The sequence below is a fragment of the Aspergillus chevalieri genome, chromosome 6 (genome assembly GCF_016861735.1).
Source record: "Aspergillus chevalieri M1 DNA, chromosome 6, nearly complete sequence".
NCBI classification, from domain to species: Eukaryota; Fungi; Ascomycota; class Eurotiomycetes; order Eurotiales; family Aspergillaceae; genus Aspergillus; species Aspergillus chevalieri.
This window is the reverse complement of record NC_057367.1, coordinates 2,126,872-2,142,121: the sequence shown is the minus strand read 5'-3', so window position 1 is coordinate 2,142,121 and position 15,250 is coordinate 2,126,872. Positions and strand designations below refer to the sequence as shown.

Sequence of the window (15,250 nt, the reverse complement as noted above, 5' to 3'; positions counted from 1 at the left end):
TAGCATGTATCTCTATTCCCATTTCCATCACTTCTTTGGTTCTACATATTCAGCTTTCCAAAAGTAATGAGTTGATGGTTTTATTCCATTGCTATATTTGTCCACTTAACGTTCTTTCGTCTGTAAGCGAAGTAGACAAGGAAAGTCCTAGACTCCATGCATGTAGCTTCAAAGCATTCCCAGTTGAATCCTAACTTTCTTGGCCCCTATGCGACATTGTAGTGTACAGAGGCTAATAAGAGTGGTATATATTATTATGAGTGATCTTTACAGACCCATCAGACTAGCCCTAGCATAATTCGCATAAACCAGAAGCCAATTGACCCAACTCAGAGTCTAGAAGATGAAATGAAGGCTTACTATTTCCTGCATTTTACCGATTCGGCGATTGGTTACTTTGCTCCATGAGGCACCCAACTGGGGTGTTTAGCAGAGCCTTTGAAGTAAACAGACAAGACCCAATTGGTTTGCACATGGCTTTCTCAGGGTTGTGCTGCACGCAGTGGCTGTTGTGGAGAAGATTGTGGATGCGTGTGAGAAAGCTATATACTAAGAACAGTGTGCATAGAAGGGATCGTGTCAATCCGTAAAGGTCCCACCCAGCTCAACTCCCTCCCATCTCTCTTTCCGCCTTCTCTTATACGTCGCGTTTCACTGAGTTATCATCTCATCTGGACTCCCATCGAAGTTCTTCTCAACGTTCACCAATCGTGCCCTCTACATGCTAATTACAGAATGCCTCCTCACCTTGCTTCCGTGTAGCTCCACCGGAAGCAACTGCCACCATCCCCATCGGACCGCCATCTACCACGGCGAAAACGTTAACGACACTATCAAGAAGAGCTAGGCATATAGTGGACTCGCTGCTGTTCTTCTAATTATCCCCACCAGCGCCACGGTCCTTCTGATATAATATAAACGGAAATACAAGCTCCAGTGAATTGCCTTACCGGGTTGAGAAGCCGTTGCTAATTCTTGGAGTTTCCCTGATCCCTCGAAAATCCCCATCTAGGACAATGCGATCACCGTAGCGAACTAGGTTTCCGTTTATACAATGATGTGCTACGGTGAGATGTGCAGACTGCTTAAAGAAATATACGTATACTGACCAGATTGGGTCTAGGGTCAGCCACGAAGGTCATAGGAAATGAGGTGAAGACTTGGTTCAACGAGATTTTGCGCTATATTGAAAACTAGCAGGGATTCAGCAGGGACAATGGCCAGAACCATGACATCCTTCTCGGTACATTCATCCAGCCGTGACACATTGATGATGCTGAGAATGGTGAAACAGCCGCACCTCTCATGATCTGTTTTCTTGCCCAAGAGGCAAATCAACCAAATGCTTCCTGGTAGCCCGGCCGGTCCGAGAATCGTTACCATCGATGTGGTGGGTGTCGGTGTGATCTGTTCATGTGATTTTTTTTTTCTTTTTTGTCTTTTGTTACGATCCCATTGAAAGCTTGTATCGGTTTCGATTCTACTAGGCCTCCATGATATTCTGCTCCTGTTCTTAGTTCTAGCAAATTAATAGCTATGGTTCTCATTCTCTTGCTATATTTATCATATGGGTAGAACCTGTGCGTAGCCCATAGTTTTTGGATCGTATATATATTCCTCTAGAGGATTACTATCTCTGAATCAGTTGAGATTGGATAAATGCGCGAACAAAATACATAAACAGACTGAATGACTGAACCAAATTGAATGCCGGAAATGCAACCTAACTCCTTTGCCTGAATGGCTGAATGATGTGCGCGCTCTATGTACATCACAACATGGTCGAATATTAAGCAGAAAAGAAGAGTCGAGAGGATGATAGTAAGAGATTCATGGTCGCTCACTCATACTCGTAAAACACCGTGTGCCTTTCAAGAAAAAAAAAAAGAAAGGAGTAATTTCCACCTTAAAAACGCCTTATCCAGTGATAACCCTTGATATACCACGGGACCGCGGCCGGGTCTGACGTTTCCCACGTCTCGTTAGCCAGGGGTTCCCGGCCCGTGTCGATGTCCGCCTCGTGTGAACTCACAGTCGATGTTCGAAAGATGAGCTTGTGTCCCACATAAAGGACGACAAAAAGAATCAGACTGATATAGGCGATGAAGAAATCTGTCACACTGAACCCATGGATGAAGGATGTGAACCCTTGGGTCAGGATAATCAGCACGTTGAAGAAGAGTCCATAATAGGAATACCAAGGCTGCCAAGCTGCCTTGTATGGAAGCAAGTCACGCGAGATGTCGCGCGCTTTCAGGGCCCGCATGAACGCGAGGTGACAGGCGTTCAATGATGCCCAGGTGATAAAGCCGGCCACACCGGAAATGTTGGTCAACCAGGTAAAGACGGTGCTACCCGAGTTGGACGTGTTCAAGAACCCGAGCAAACCAAAGAGAGCGGTGAATACCACACTGTAACACGGCACACCACGTTTGGTGGTGTATTTAAACCATCTGGGCGCCATCCCTTCATTCGCCAGACCAAGCAGGATACGACTGCCGCTGTAGACGTTCGAGTTGGCGGCCGAAAGCACGACAGTCAACAAAACCGCATTGATTATGTGAGGCAGCACCTGCACCCCGGCAAGTTTGGCCGCAATGACAAGCGGAGACGAATTAGCGTTGTTTCCGTCCTTGGTCATATCGCCGTTATCATAGGGCACTAGCAGACCGATAAAGAAGATGGTCAGAACGAAGAAAAAGAGAATTCGGTAAAACGTTTTGCGGATGGCGGATGGGACAGTCTGGCGCGGATTCTCGGTCTCGGCGGCAGCGATACCGACGAGCTCGGTACCCTGATAAGAGAAGCCGGCTTGGATCAAAACAGACCAAAAACCGACAAACTTGGCAAGCGAGTCGTTGCCTTCAATGAGGTACGGAGCAAAAGCGCCGGGGTGCACCCAGTATCGGAACCCTAGATATTCTCTGTTACCGGCGCCGGCGTCGATACAGATGGCGAAGATCATAAAACCCAAAACCGTGACCACTTTGATGGTAGAAAACCAGAACTCGATCTCGCCATAGAAACTGACTGGCAGGAGATTCAGCAGCAAGATGACAACCCAGAAAACTGCAATGAAAATCGCAATGTTGATGTTTTCTTCCCAAAACTGGATGATCAAGCCGGTTGCCGTCAATTCCACAGCGAATGTCGAAGCCCAGGACCACCAATAAATCCAGCCCATACTAAAGCCAAGACTTGGATCGATTAATCGAGTTGCGTAGGACGTGAATGCGCCGGCGACTGGGATGTACGTCGTGAGCTCACCCAGCGAAGCCATAACCGAATATACAATCGTTCCGACAAAGAGGTAGGCGATTACGGCACCGACGGGGCCAGCATGACCGACTGCAGTACCGCTGCTAATAAAAAGACCTGTTCCAACAGTGCCACCTAGAGATATGTCAATATCTTGCGCGCGTTGGTCGAGGATATTAACTAACCGATAGCGATCATTTGCAGATGACGATTCTTCAGGTTTCGCTTGAGCTCTGGCTCTTGTTCAGGTCCTCCACTGGTGCCATTTTTCTCAACATCAACGCTGCTCAGTTCTTGAGATTTGTAGCCATGGGCGTCGACTTGAATGGGGTCTTGACCGGCCATGTTGCCCTTCTCCGCAGCGGATTTCGAGGTAACGGAGAACTGGTCTTGCTCGGCGCCCATACTGGTCCGCGGATGGGCGCGATGACCAGTTAGGAGGTCGTATGGAGATTGAGGAAGAAGAAGAAGAATAAGGAAAGAATGTTCTGTAGTAGAAGTGAGGAGGAAAGAACCAGCTGTTGCGTCGGCAAATGCGAAGAAGAACGCTGACTCCACCCAAATCCGTCAACCCGGCAGAAACTTTTTTTTTTCTTCCCCTAGCGGTGTCTGGTGCAGTGTGGGGAAATCAAATCAAATCAACCGTAACCGTTACTTTCACCGTGAATTGAGATGGTAATATGAGGACACTGGTTCAATAATGCGAACTGCGAGAATAAATATCAAGCAATTGAGGGGTTTGAACAGTGTTTGTACTTGTATTGCAGTAATAGACGCGTATGAGGGGGATCAACGCAGTTCTTAACACTCATAGTTCAGATAAATGCTTCATATAACGGCGAACATCGAATGATAAGCATGGCTGGGTATGAGTAACAAGATAGTCTAACAGAATTTTCATGTTAATGGTTGATATTACTGGGGTTCTGATAATAGAACCGAAGTTCTGACTGCACAGAGCATAGATGTGCCCTACTGGACGGAGGTGGGCCGAGAACGAGGAATGTGGATAAACCTCCGCGAACAGAGTTTTTCGTTCACTGCTGTTTGAGATCCGGAAAGACTCTCCGCTGCAACTTCATGCATTGATAAGATATCATGTCTCCAGCAACTTTCAGAGCACAATTAAGTAATTCAATGCAAGATTTGCTGCAGTCTCCTCTGTATACTTGTACAGAGCAAAAGAGTACTTGTAGAGTTGCATATCGGTGGCAATGCCAAGACGCCGTCAGGATTGCTCTATCAGGTATAGTGTGGTTGTCATCTGATTCCCGGCAAGCTCCGAGCCGACCGACGGCGAAATTCCTCCGGTTAAACTCGGGAACGGAAGCCGACTTGAGTCATGTGCAAGAAAGAGTATATATACTCCGTACATATTCAAGCCTCGTCCAGTTCTTCTAGAGCCCCTTTAATAGGCTTTGATGCTACTCATACGGGGTATCGATGCGATCAAGTGAAGCACTTGTTGCAGCTAACGGTCATGAATCAGTACTCGACGCTTATTGTCGGTACCGGCTTAGCAAGGTTTAGATAGCAATCCGTACAAGCATGTACACCGAATACTATGGTATCACGAGGTGGCAACGCGCAGTGTCTGAGGTGAGATGCGTCTAAACCATGGCAGCGAAGAGATCAACAATCCCTTACATACCCCATACAGTATGAACAGGCTGGGTATCATTCATAGCATTAAGAATTGCGCAAAGCAGAATTAAAATAAGGAACATGCACACTTCCATCGTAAGTCGTCGTCTCCAATCGATGCGGCTGGAATCATCAAAGCAAATCATCAAATCGTGGTCATGCGGGTAGTAGGGCTGGAACCGCCTGTAGTGCATGGCATCACAGACCGAACCTCATCATCATCATGGCGCTCGTTTACAAAACTGCTGCAGTCAATTCTACTCAGACGCCAACGTTGGCGGTCTTACTGGGACCGGACCGCATTACTCCCATGACCGCTGTCGCCGATGTGATGGCAAATAAAACCCTGGTAACAGTTAACTATTTGTCTCATGTGGTTGCCGCTGCATGAACATACCATTCAAAGGCTCCAAAAGTCGTCGCTGCTTGGAGAGAGCTGCAGTCGCTCCCATGGCAATAACTAGGACCCGGTAATGCAACAGCCAAGGCAATAAAACCGGCAAACCAGAAGATCATGGTAACCGATTCAACCCCGACGAGAATGAGTCGATGCGCGAGGTTTGGGAAGTAGGTCGGTGCTAGGACAAGGAAAGGCACTGCAACAAAGGATGTCCACACGCCGTTGAAAAGCATAAAATTGACCGTTGAACCGGACTCGTACCATAAACTGACGACTACAGACAGTCAGAGAGACACAACTATAGGACGATGGGGACACACCATATGCCGTTAAACCGAGAACGATTATGCCAAAGATGAACTGCGCGGCCCTAACGGGGTAGATCCATGGAAAGCTCAGGGCCATTGTTTTGATTTCTGCGGATCGCCTTTTTTTTTCTCAACTAGGGCAACAGTGCAAGGATTGAAAAGCTATTTGAACAGTTAACTATCAATCATCCCAGAGATATTTATATGGAAATATATGAAGAGCACAGGCTTCAAACCCGTTAAGCTGACAAGGGGGACATTCTTCGGCTCTGTGACATGGCAATGTGACAACTGTGCAGCGTACGGCGTACCTTTGCAGGATTCCGGACGAATCAGTTTTCTTTTTTTTTTCTTTTTTTTTGAAGTGATCTTTTGTAAAGAAACAATCCAAGCAAGAAAAAGAAGAAGAAAAATTTATTCTCGCATATATATATAGTCAGAAAAAAAGTGGAAGCCTAACTTTGTCTTGTTGTTTGTCTGCCTGACCGCCAGTCAGGTTATCCAATTCATGGTGGCAAATACCAGTGAGCCCCATGATCTGAATCAGTTTGAGCAAGGGAAGAAACAGGATTGGTTGATTGGTGAAGGAAATGCAAATAGTACCTGAAGATTCTTGGATTTTGCTGGGCTGCGATGGTGATCATGAAGAATATGTATATAGATGGTCCGTGGACATATGACGATCATGCAGTCGAGAACACCATTACCTTCTCACATGCAATTTGATATGTATTCACCTTGAGGGTTCACGTCCTCTTTCAAAAAAAAAATCCCGATGACATTTTTGTGATTCGTATAGCAGGAATATAATACAAATTTCCATCGCTAGAGCTTGTCAATTGCCAATCCATAGTAGCATCATTTCTCTCCACCACAACAGCGCAATGATACCCACAATATAAATCCCAATTTTCAGTTGAGCAGGATGAGAATAAGCATAAGAAAAACCATTATGTATAGGTTTCCTTTTGTTGTCCCCAAACCACAAACAATTGACTTTCCCCTCCTCCAGTTGATCACGCCATCAATGTCCATCATCGCCTTTTCCCCCGCGTCGCTTTTATACCACTCCCTCACAGCTTCCCCCTCGAGTTCGTGGGGATCTCTATCCTTTTCTTTACTCGTTTAATCCTACATATTGCATTGCATTTCCTGCATCCCAGATTTCTCGATCCTGATATCAGCAAAGATACCGTATATAGATCCAACATTCTGGTTGCCATCATGTCTTCCGAGCAGCAGCAGCAGCAGCCGCCGCCTCGTTTCGAGACTCTCCAGCTTCACGCCGGGTACGTCTTATTACCGATTGCAAGTACATTAGCCATTGATCAATGACGCTGACTTTTAATCTTCAAGCCAAGAACCAGACCCTACTACCAAGTCTCGTGCCGTTCCTATCTATGCCACCACTGTATATCCCCTGTCCTCAGTATTCATACTGCTCGATATACTTATAATTACCATTAGTCCTATACATTCGATGACTCTGCGCATGGAGCCAGACTCTTTGGCCTCAAGCAATTCGGCAACATCTACAGCCGGATTATGAACGTGAGTTGTTCTCCGAAGAACCGGTGCTCGCCCAGTCTCTGACGATTAGTCAATTTAGCCCACGGTCGACGTGTTCGAAAAGCGTATTGCGGCTCTTGAGGGTGGTGTCGCGGCTGTAGCAGCTTCTTCAGGTCAGAGTGCACAGTTCATGGCCGTTTCAGCTCTCGCCCATGCCGGTGATAACATCGTCTCAACTACCAATTTGTACGGTGGCACGTATAACCAGTTCAAGGTCCTTTTCCCTCGCCTGGGTATCAATACCAAGTTCGTCCAGGGGGATAAGCCAGAGGATATCGCGGCTGCCATTGACGAGCGCACCAAGGCTGTCTACGTGGAGACAATCGGCAACCCTCGTTACAATGTCCCAGACTTTTCAGAATTGGCCAGGGTTGCTCACGAGAAGGGCGTCCCTCTGGTGGTGAGTAACGCCATACCAGTTTTACATTTCCAACAAGACGGTGAATCTGACCTTTGTAGGTTGACAATACCTTTGGAGCCGGTGGATTTTTCTGCCGCCCCATCGACCATGGCGCCGACATTGTTGTCCACAGCGCAACCAAGTGGATTGGTGGCCATGGCACCACCGTTGCCGGCGTGGTTGTGGACTCTGGAAAATTTGACTGGGGCAAGCATGCTGCCCGATTCCCTCAGTTTGTCGAACCATCCGCAGGTTACCATGGCCTGAAATTCTGGGAAACCTTTGGACCCATTACCTTTGCTATTCGAGTCCGTGTGGAAATCCTGCGTGATCTTGGAACGGCACTGAACCCTTTTGCTGCGCAACAGCTTCTGCTGGGCTTGGAGACTCTCAGTCTGCGCGCTGAGAGACATGCGAGCAATGCAATCACCCTTGCAAAGTGGCTGCAGAAGAACGAAAACGTGAACTGGGTCTCATACCCCGGATTGGAAGACCATCCTAGTCATGAGACTGCCAAGCGGTACTTGCAGCGTGGTTATGGTGGTGTGCTATCGTTCGGAGTAAAGGGCGGCGCTGCTGCTGGTAGCCAGCTTGTTGACGGCTTCAAGCTGATTTCAAATCTTGCAAAGTACATTGTCGTTCTATTTTCCGATCGATTGAAACCGAACTAACTGGTATATAGTGTCGGGGATTCCAAGACCCTTGCAATTCACCCTTGGTCGACAACTCACGAGCAACTTACCGACCAAGAGCGTCTTGACTCGGGCACAACAGAGGATGGCATCCGTATTTCTGTTGGTACAGAGCATATTGACGATATTATTGCTGATTTTGAGCAATCGTTCAAGGCTGCTGCCGCTGCTGCTAGTACCTCCTTGCCTGACCGGACAACTTAAAAAGGAGCATCGATGGATGAAGCTGGTCTCCAGGAGTCCATTAGCTACTGTTAAATGTGAAGAAGGAAGATTCGAGAGATTTCAAGTAAGAAATATACCCCAGGGAACTTTTTTATAGCAATCTATCAAATTTACACGATGTTTAAGGTACATGCACATGCTATCTCAGTTCTGACAGTTAGCCAAGGATTACTAGTCAGCAACCTCATTAGTTTCTCGGAAATCAACATGGATTTCATGTGGTAGCCGCTTCACATGAATCAGGAATTGGTAGTCAATTACCCCATGCTCCGCCCCGGCTGATGCGGAGAATGGCCCGTGGAGGATGCACATCAATGAACAAGGATAGTACGGATGGTCATGGGCTCAACATCATATTCTACATGGTCGGGGACTCCGTAGCTTTAGTTTCTGAGACGCAGCATGTGACCTGTTTGGTTATTGGTGGTAAATGACGTACGGGTAGAATGTCCATACAAAATATTGCATAAATTATGGCAGGCACAAAACTGGTTTATGCACTGGAAGAGCAGTGGCCAATTAAAGTTTCTGCTTCAACCACCCAAAAGGCAATCGTGTCCGGCCTCGGTCCTTCCGATCCGGGAACCGTTAATTTGGTATCACAGGATAGGAACACTACATACTCACGGAGTACTCCGTAGTATTGTTCTGGATTTGTTATAACTGTAGAGTGATCGAATACAGGGTAGATAGTTTGGGCAGGCTGATTCCCTACTCTGTCAACTAACCAAGGCAATTCTTATATTTGTACTACTAGTTTATGTACTCCGGACTGCCATGCAAAATGCCGAGGTTCATTGGACTATCTGAGAATCCTATTTAGTGGCCAGCCAATCACCGACTCCACCGCCCGAGAGAGAGGCATTCCCGGAGCAATTAACTACTCTGTACAGATTCTTTTTCTTGTTCTCTTCTCTCTCTCCCTTTTCTTCTTGTTTTCTCTTTTCCAGTCCCTTAAGAGCACCTCTATTGATCTCCTCCCTTATACTTACCATATCTTTCACAGTGGTGTTTGGGGTGCTGCTTCCCCTTTGTACAGACCATAAACGTCAGTTTAGTACATATCGGTTCTCCTTTTGATATAATACCCATTCCCTTTGGTAAGTACACTTCATCTTTTCCTCCTACTTCAGTGCTAAAGATTCCAGACTCCTCAATCACAGGTATCGCAGAAACCGCCATCCCGTCATGTTCTCGTCGCAGCCCCTCCATGCTGCTCGTGCGGCAGAGTTGAGAGAAGAACCCCCCAAGGGGACTCCCTATTCCGTTGCTATGTCTGGCTCCGAACAGCCGGGCCGGAGTAAGGTCTACCGTGCTTGGAACGCGCAAAATTCCTTGCTGAAGACCCTGGATCCTCAAGTATGTTGCCAATTTGCGTCTTCTCAAGTAGGCGCAAGTCAACACTGATACTAAAATATTGTGTCTCCTTAGATCTCCACAGCTCATGACATGTTCGAATCGACTGCGAATCGTCAACCAAAGGCCCACTGTCTTGGGTGGCGCCCCTACAACCCCGTCACTAGGAAGTTTGGGAACTATCAATGGCTCGACTACCAAACCGTTCAGAAGCGCCGGGCCGCATTTGGCGCTGGTCTGGCAGAGTTGCACAATAAACACGGCTGTAACCGTTCGGGCTCGTACGGTGTTGGTCTTTGGTGCCAGAACCGGCCGGAATGGCAAATCACAGGTGCGTATGCAGCCGGGGTTGTTACTCTGGTCATTTTCGCGACGGTCAAATCCGTTGCGCGCGCGTTTTCGCCTGAGCTTATGGCTGATCTTATTTTCTTTTTTTCTCAACAGATTTGGCATGCATGTCTCAGGGCTTGTATTCCGTTTCGATCTACGATGTCTTGGCCTCGGACGCCACGGAGTATATCATCAACCACGCCGAGCTGAACTGTGTTGTGACTTCCTTGCCGCATATCCCTACCCTGCTCAAGCTCAAGCCGTCGTTGCCGAACCTGAAGATCATCGTCAGTTTGGATCCTTTGGACTCCGGTGAACAGGCAGGTCATTCCAAGCGTGCATTGTTGGAGTCGGTTGCTGCGGGTCAGGATGTCGCCATCTACACGATCGAGCAGGTCGAACAGCTCGGTGCCTCGTTGAACCGTCCCTACAACCCACCATCTCCATCGGACATTGTCACTATCAACTACACCTCGGGTACTACTGGCCCTCCGAAGGGTGTGGTCTTGACGCACGGGAATGCTGTCGCGGCCGCGGCGAGTGCGCTCGTCATGTCCGAACAGAAGCCAGGCGACACCGCTCTGTCCTATCTTCCGTTGGCCCATATTTACGCTCGTTTGGCTGAGCATGCATCCTTCTGGGCCGGTGGTCGAATTGGGTACTTCCACGGAAATATCACGGAATTGGTCGATGATCTGAAGCTCTTGAGGCCAACCGGCTTCATGTCCGTCCCTCGCTTGTACAGTCGTTTTGGAAATGTCATCCGCGCTTCGACCGTCGAGCAGCCGGGTGTCAAGGGCGCCATGTCGAGACACATCGTCTCGACGAAGATGGCGAACTTGAAGAACCCTGACCCTAGTCAGGCTACGGCGAAGCACGCCCTGTATGATCGAATCTGGGCTAAGAAGGTTGCGGCGGCAATGGGTCTGGATCGGGCCAAGTTCATGGTCTCTGGCTCCGCGCCGCTCGACCCGTCCTTGCACAACTTCCTCCGAGTTGTCCTGGGAATCGACCTTATTCAGGGTTATGGCTTGACCGAAACCTATGCCGTGTCGACGGCGCAGTCCGCTCAAGATCTCACTGCTGGTAATTGCGGCCGCTTGGCCCCCTCGACGGAAGCCTGTCTAGCTTCGCTGCCTGACATGGAGTACTCGGTTGACGACAAGCCCTACCCACGGGGTGAATTGCTTCTCCGTGGCCCCACCCAGTTCCGGGAATACTTCAAGAACCCGGAGGAGACGAGCAAGGCCGTGACTGAAGACGGATGGTTCCGCACCGGTGATGTCTGCGCCGTGGACGAAATGGGCCGTTTCATCATCATCGACCGCCGGAAGAATGTCCTCAAGCTGGCTCAGGGAGAGTACATTTCCCCCGAACGGCTGGAGGGTGTTTACCTGTCCGAACTTGGCTATTTTGCCCAGGGTTATATCCACGGTGACAGCGTTCAGACCTTCTTGGTGGGTATTTTCGGTGTCCAGCCCGATGCTTTTGCGGCGTATGCTAGCAAGGTGCTGGGTCGCACCATCGGTGCCACCGACCTCGATGCCATCAAATCGGTCTTGGATGACGACAAGATCCGCCGGGCTGTGCTGAGGGATCTCGAGAAGGTGGCTAAAAAGCACAAATTGGCCGGCTATGAGAGAGTCAAGAACTGCAGGCTGATGCTTGACCCGTTTACGATTGAGAATGACCTGCTTACACCAACGTAAGTGCTGACATTGAATCTTTTCTATCATTTGACGTTGCTAACTTTTTCCCAGTCTCAAGCTCAAGCGCCCTCCCACGATCAAGAAGTATCGCTATGTCTTGGATGAGCTCTACGCTCAAGCTCTCGAGGAGCAATCCGCCCCCAAGGCCAAGCTTTAGATCATTTCGCTTTTCTGTCCTGTCTTACGTTTCTTGTTTACTGTATAGATTGTCATATATCCCAGCAAGTGTTTGTAAATGAGAAGCTGTATATACCTTGATCTTCTCTTTATCATACACGACACCATGTTTTAGTTTTTAGTGTACTTATGACAAGTAATATATCAATTAAGCCACTACTGTATAATTCCATGGAATTAATAATAAGTGCTACCTGCAATGCAGTTATAGCTAACGATGTACTGCAACTAAAGCGTTGATGCTTGGCGCCAGAATTCATCGACTTCAAATCTCCGAGCTTCAATCAACATCTAGCCATACTGTGCCAACCTACCACAATTATCTCCGCTTCTTCATTCCTTTGACAAAATGCATTTCTCAATAATATCTATACCCTTCATCCTCCTCCTCGCCACAACAGCCATCTGTTCATCCCTAACAATCACCATCCCACCGTCCAACCTCCTCCCAAATCCCAACGTTCTCCCAGCAGGCACACACGCAACCCTCACCACCCTCCCCTCCTCCTCCCAGGACCAAGCGATTCGCAATGCCTTCCTAACCGCACCCCTCACCCGCTCCGCGGCCTTCGTCTTCCGCAATCTCCAGCCGTCGACTCCCGCCCAGGCCGCGTCGTACCTGCTCGACATCCGCTCCGCGGAATACGTGTTCGCTCCGTATCGCGTCGACGTCGCGACTGATGGGAAGGTGTTGGGCGTGTGGGAAACGTTCCGGGGTAATCCTTGGGATAATCGCGGTGCGGAGAAGTTCAATGCCGTCGACGCTGCTGCGAAGAAGGATGTGACGGTGGAGGCGAAGTTGTTGGCGAGAAGGGGATTTTATGAGCAGAGGTCGAAGTGTAAGTACATATTGCGACGATTTAGCATGGAATTTTTGCTAACTGGTTGTGATGTCTAGTCTCGCCGTTGTCGTTGGTCAAAAATCCAATGATTCTGCTTGCGTTGGTGGCGATGGCGTTCATGTTTGGAATGCCTAAGCTTATGGAGAATAGTATGCTGGATTTCTATATTTGTCTTTGGTGGATTGAGGCTAACTGGTTCCTTTCTAGTGGACCCCGAGATGCGCGCCGAATTCGAAAAGCAGTCCCGCTCTTCTCCCATCTCTGGCAGTGCCCGGAGTGCCATGTCTGGTGGTGGTGGTGGTGGTCCAGGAAACTTCGACCTTGCCGGATGGATGGCCGGAACGGCACCGGGGCCAATGGCTGGCGTGGAGGCTGCTGCTCAGGGTGCAGCAACTGGCAGGGAGAGTAGTGTTGCGCGCAGAAGGGGATGATGGCGGTGTTTCTCACAAGGGTCCTTTGAAAAGGGTTCAAGTCTAATAATTCTACAGTGTTCATATACAAAACCTGATGATGATCTCCAGATTGCAAATCATGGTTGTTTTGAAACGAAGACTGAAGCTCTGAAATACAGGATGATAAATGTTCAAACAAAGCTACTGTTGCACCCCTCCCAGTATTAACAATACTATATTTGAAAGCCATAAAGACTGGCCGAGGATAACATATCAAACATGAATGAAGCGTATAATCGTCAAACATATCAACCAAGTGCAGCCACTAGAAGTCGCCAAAATCACCACCACCAAAATCATCGCCGCCGCCACCATAATCTCCTCCATCGTCACCACCATAGTTGTTTTCGATATAAGTATTGTCACCTCCATCAAACGCTTCCGCCAGCAAAGCGCCACCGAGCAACCCACCACCGACACCTAGCGCTGCCGCACCTGCATTTCCCATGCCACCATGTCGCCGTTGGGGCTGCGCATACCCACCCTGAATCGGGTACTGAGAATAACCATACCCTCCTACCTGTGGTTGCGCATAACCTCCATAATAGCCACTCGGCGGGTACCCATATGACTGCGGCGGCGGTGGAGGTGGCCTGCTGTACACTCCTCCAAAAGGGTTACCACTGCTCCCACTGCTCGGCTTCGCCTTCCCCATCAACCTGCTCAAGAAACTCCTACTGCGCGTTTTATTCCCCCGACCTGTATCCTGGGGCGCCAAGTTCTGCGCCGACGAAGGACCCGGCGATTGCGCATGCGACCCATCACTGTAATAATCAGCAGCCGCACCCGGCTGTACTGCTGGGCTTTGCGTCCCGGAGCGAGCATTCTCCTCGGCCTGTAACCGCGCAGCTAGCCTCGCATCGCTCTCCACCAGATCCTCCTTGTCCTTTTCTTGGTTGTAGGGGTTATTGGAGCCAAGGCCTCCCTTTTTGTCACTCGCACCCGCTGCGGAGTCCCCTGCGGAGTCCCCTGCGCCGGATTCCTCGTATGATGGCGGCGGCACGCTGGGAGGTTCATGCAGCTCCTCTTGTTTCTGGGCTAGGGCTTCTGGGTGTTCCCATTGGGATTTGCCTGTGCGCAGGTTTACGAAGTACCTAGTAGTTCAGTTTAGCCTCTGTCTTTCCTTTGACATGCTTGGGCTTTGAGTGCCGCAGGTTAAGGGTATATGAAGCTTACCATTGCTTATATCTGTCATCAAACTGAGGCTTCCACCCGTCTGGGACGGAAGGCGGCGGAGGGCCGGGAGGCGGTGCGAACGACATTGATAACGTCGCTGTAGTAGTATATGGTATGTTCAAGCAGTGGACTGGTGTAGTCTGATAAAATCCGATGTGAAGTATATCGCTTGTTGATGGCAGTCTTTTTTGATGACAGCTTTGATAGAAATGAACTGATAACTCTGGTCATTCGGAACTACATATATAACTAACCATAAACGTAATCTCGTCAATGGACGCAAACGGTAGTGGCGGTGCCTCAGCCACATGATTTCATTGGCTGGCTACAGCCGGAGTAGCTACAACAACACAAGAGTATGGGTGTTGGATAATTATTGTGAATTGCTAGATTGATCTGGAAGATTGCACACTACAGGGTTGAGACACAGGACTAAGAAATAAGACACGACCCTTCGGGTACACACATATGTGCATACATGTAACATGCCATGCATATTTGTTACTATTTATAGTATAACTATCGCTTTCCTCTTTTGGACTGCTGTCGTATGGGTTGTGTTAAGACTTCAACACATCAGCCTCAAGTGATTATACGGGGAGTCAAGGCAGAATCATTGGATAATGGATTACAAGCAGGAAGGACATGTTACAGATCTCACTGCATCAGCCTCACGTGACAATGCGGGGAGTCAAGGCAGAATCATTGGGCA

At 48.8% G+C, this 15,250-nt stretch overlaps 6 protein-coding genes across 6 annotated transcripts; 3 read left to right on the top strand and 3 right to left on the bottom strand.

The window, feature by feature from the left end:
• Positions 1-1,906: 1,906 nt before the first annotated feature.
• Positions 1,907-3,663, bottom strand: ACHE_60763S (putative arginine transporter; the record flags this gene model as incomplete). The annotated part of the gene is made up of 2 exons (XM_043281973.1): positions 1,907-3,393; positions 3,444-3,663. 2 exons carry the CDS (start codon positions 3,661-3,663, stop codon positions 1,907-1,909), a joined length of 1,707 nt encoding a protein of 568 aa, XP_043139399.1.
• Positions 3,664-5,163: 1,500 nt separating this feature from the next.
• On the bottom strand, positions 5,164-5,535 carry ACHE_60762S (MARVEL domain-containing protein; the record flags this gene model as incomplete). The annotated part of the gene is made up of 2 exons (XM_043281972.1): positions 5,164-5,248; positions 5,300-5,535. The coding sequence occupies 2 exons, from the start codon at positions 5,533-5,535 to the stop codon at positions 5,164-5,166; spliced, it is 321 nt and encodes a 106-aa protein (XP_043139398.1).
• Positions 5,536-6,834: 1,299 nt separating this feature from the next.
• Positions 6,835-8,475, top strand: ACHE_60761A (O-acetylhomoserine aminocarboxypropyltransferase/cysteine synthase family protein; the record flags this gene model as incomplete). Its single annotated transcript, XM_043281971.1, has 6 exons — positions 6,835-6,899; positions 6,967-7,021; positions 7,078-7,161; positions 7,220-7,579; positions 7,639-8,207; positions 8,262-8,475. 6 exons carry the CDS (start codon positions 6,835-6,837, stop codon positions 8,473-8,475), a joined length of 1,347 nt encoding a protein of 448 aa, XP_043139397.1.
• Positions 8,476-9,684: 1,209 nt separating this feature from the next.
• Positions 9,685-12,048, top strand: ACHE_60760A (putative AMP-binding enzyme; the record flags this gene model as incomplete). The annotated part of the gene is made up of 4 exons (XM_043281970.1): positions 9,685-9,855; positions 9,928-10,183; positions 10,297-11,887; positions 11,943-12,048. The coding sequence occupies 4 exons, from the start codon at positions 9,685-9,687 to the stop codon at positions 12,046-12,048; spliced, it is 2,124 nt and encodes a 707-aa protein (XP_043139396.1).
• A 369-nt stretch (positions 12,049-12,417) lies between these two features.
• On the top strand, positions 12,418-13,341 carry ACHE_60759A (uncharacterized protein; the record flags this gene model as incomplete). Its single annotated transcript, XM_043281969.1, has 3 exons — positions 12,418-12,907; positions 12,967-13,059; positions 13,118-13,341. The coding sequence occupies 3 exons, from the start codon at positions 12,418-12,420 to the stop codon at positions 13,339-13,341; spliced, it is 807 nt and encodes a 268-aa protein (XP_043139395.1).
• Positions 13,342-13,627: 286 nt separating this feature from the next.
• On the bottom strand, positions 13,628-14,624 carry ACHE_60758S (WW domain-containing protein; the record flags this gene model as incomplete). Its single annotated transcript, XM_043281968.1, has 2 exons — positions 13,628-14,456; positions 14,539-14,624. 2 exons carry the CDS (start codon positions 14,622-14,624, stop codon positions 13,628-13,630), a joined length of 915 nt encoding a protein of 304 aa, XP_043139394.1.
• Positions 14,625-15,250: the final 626 nt, after the last annotated feature.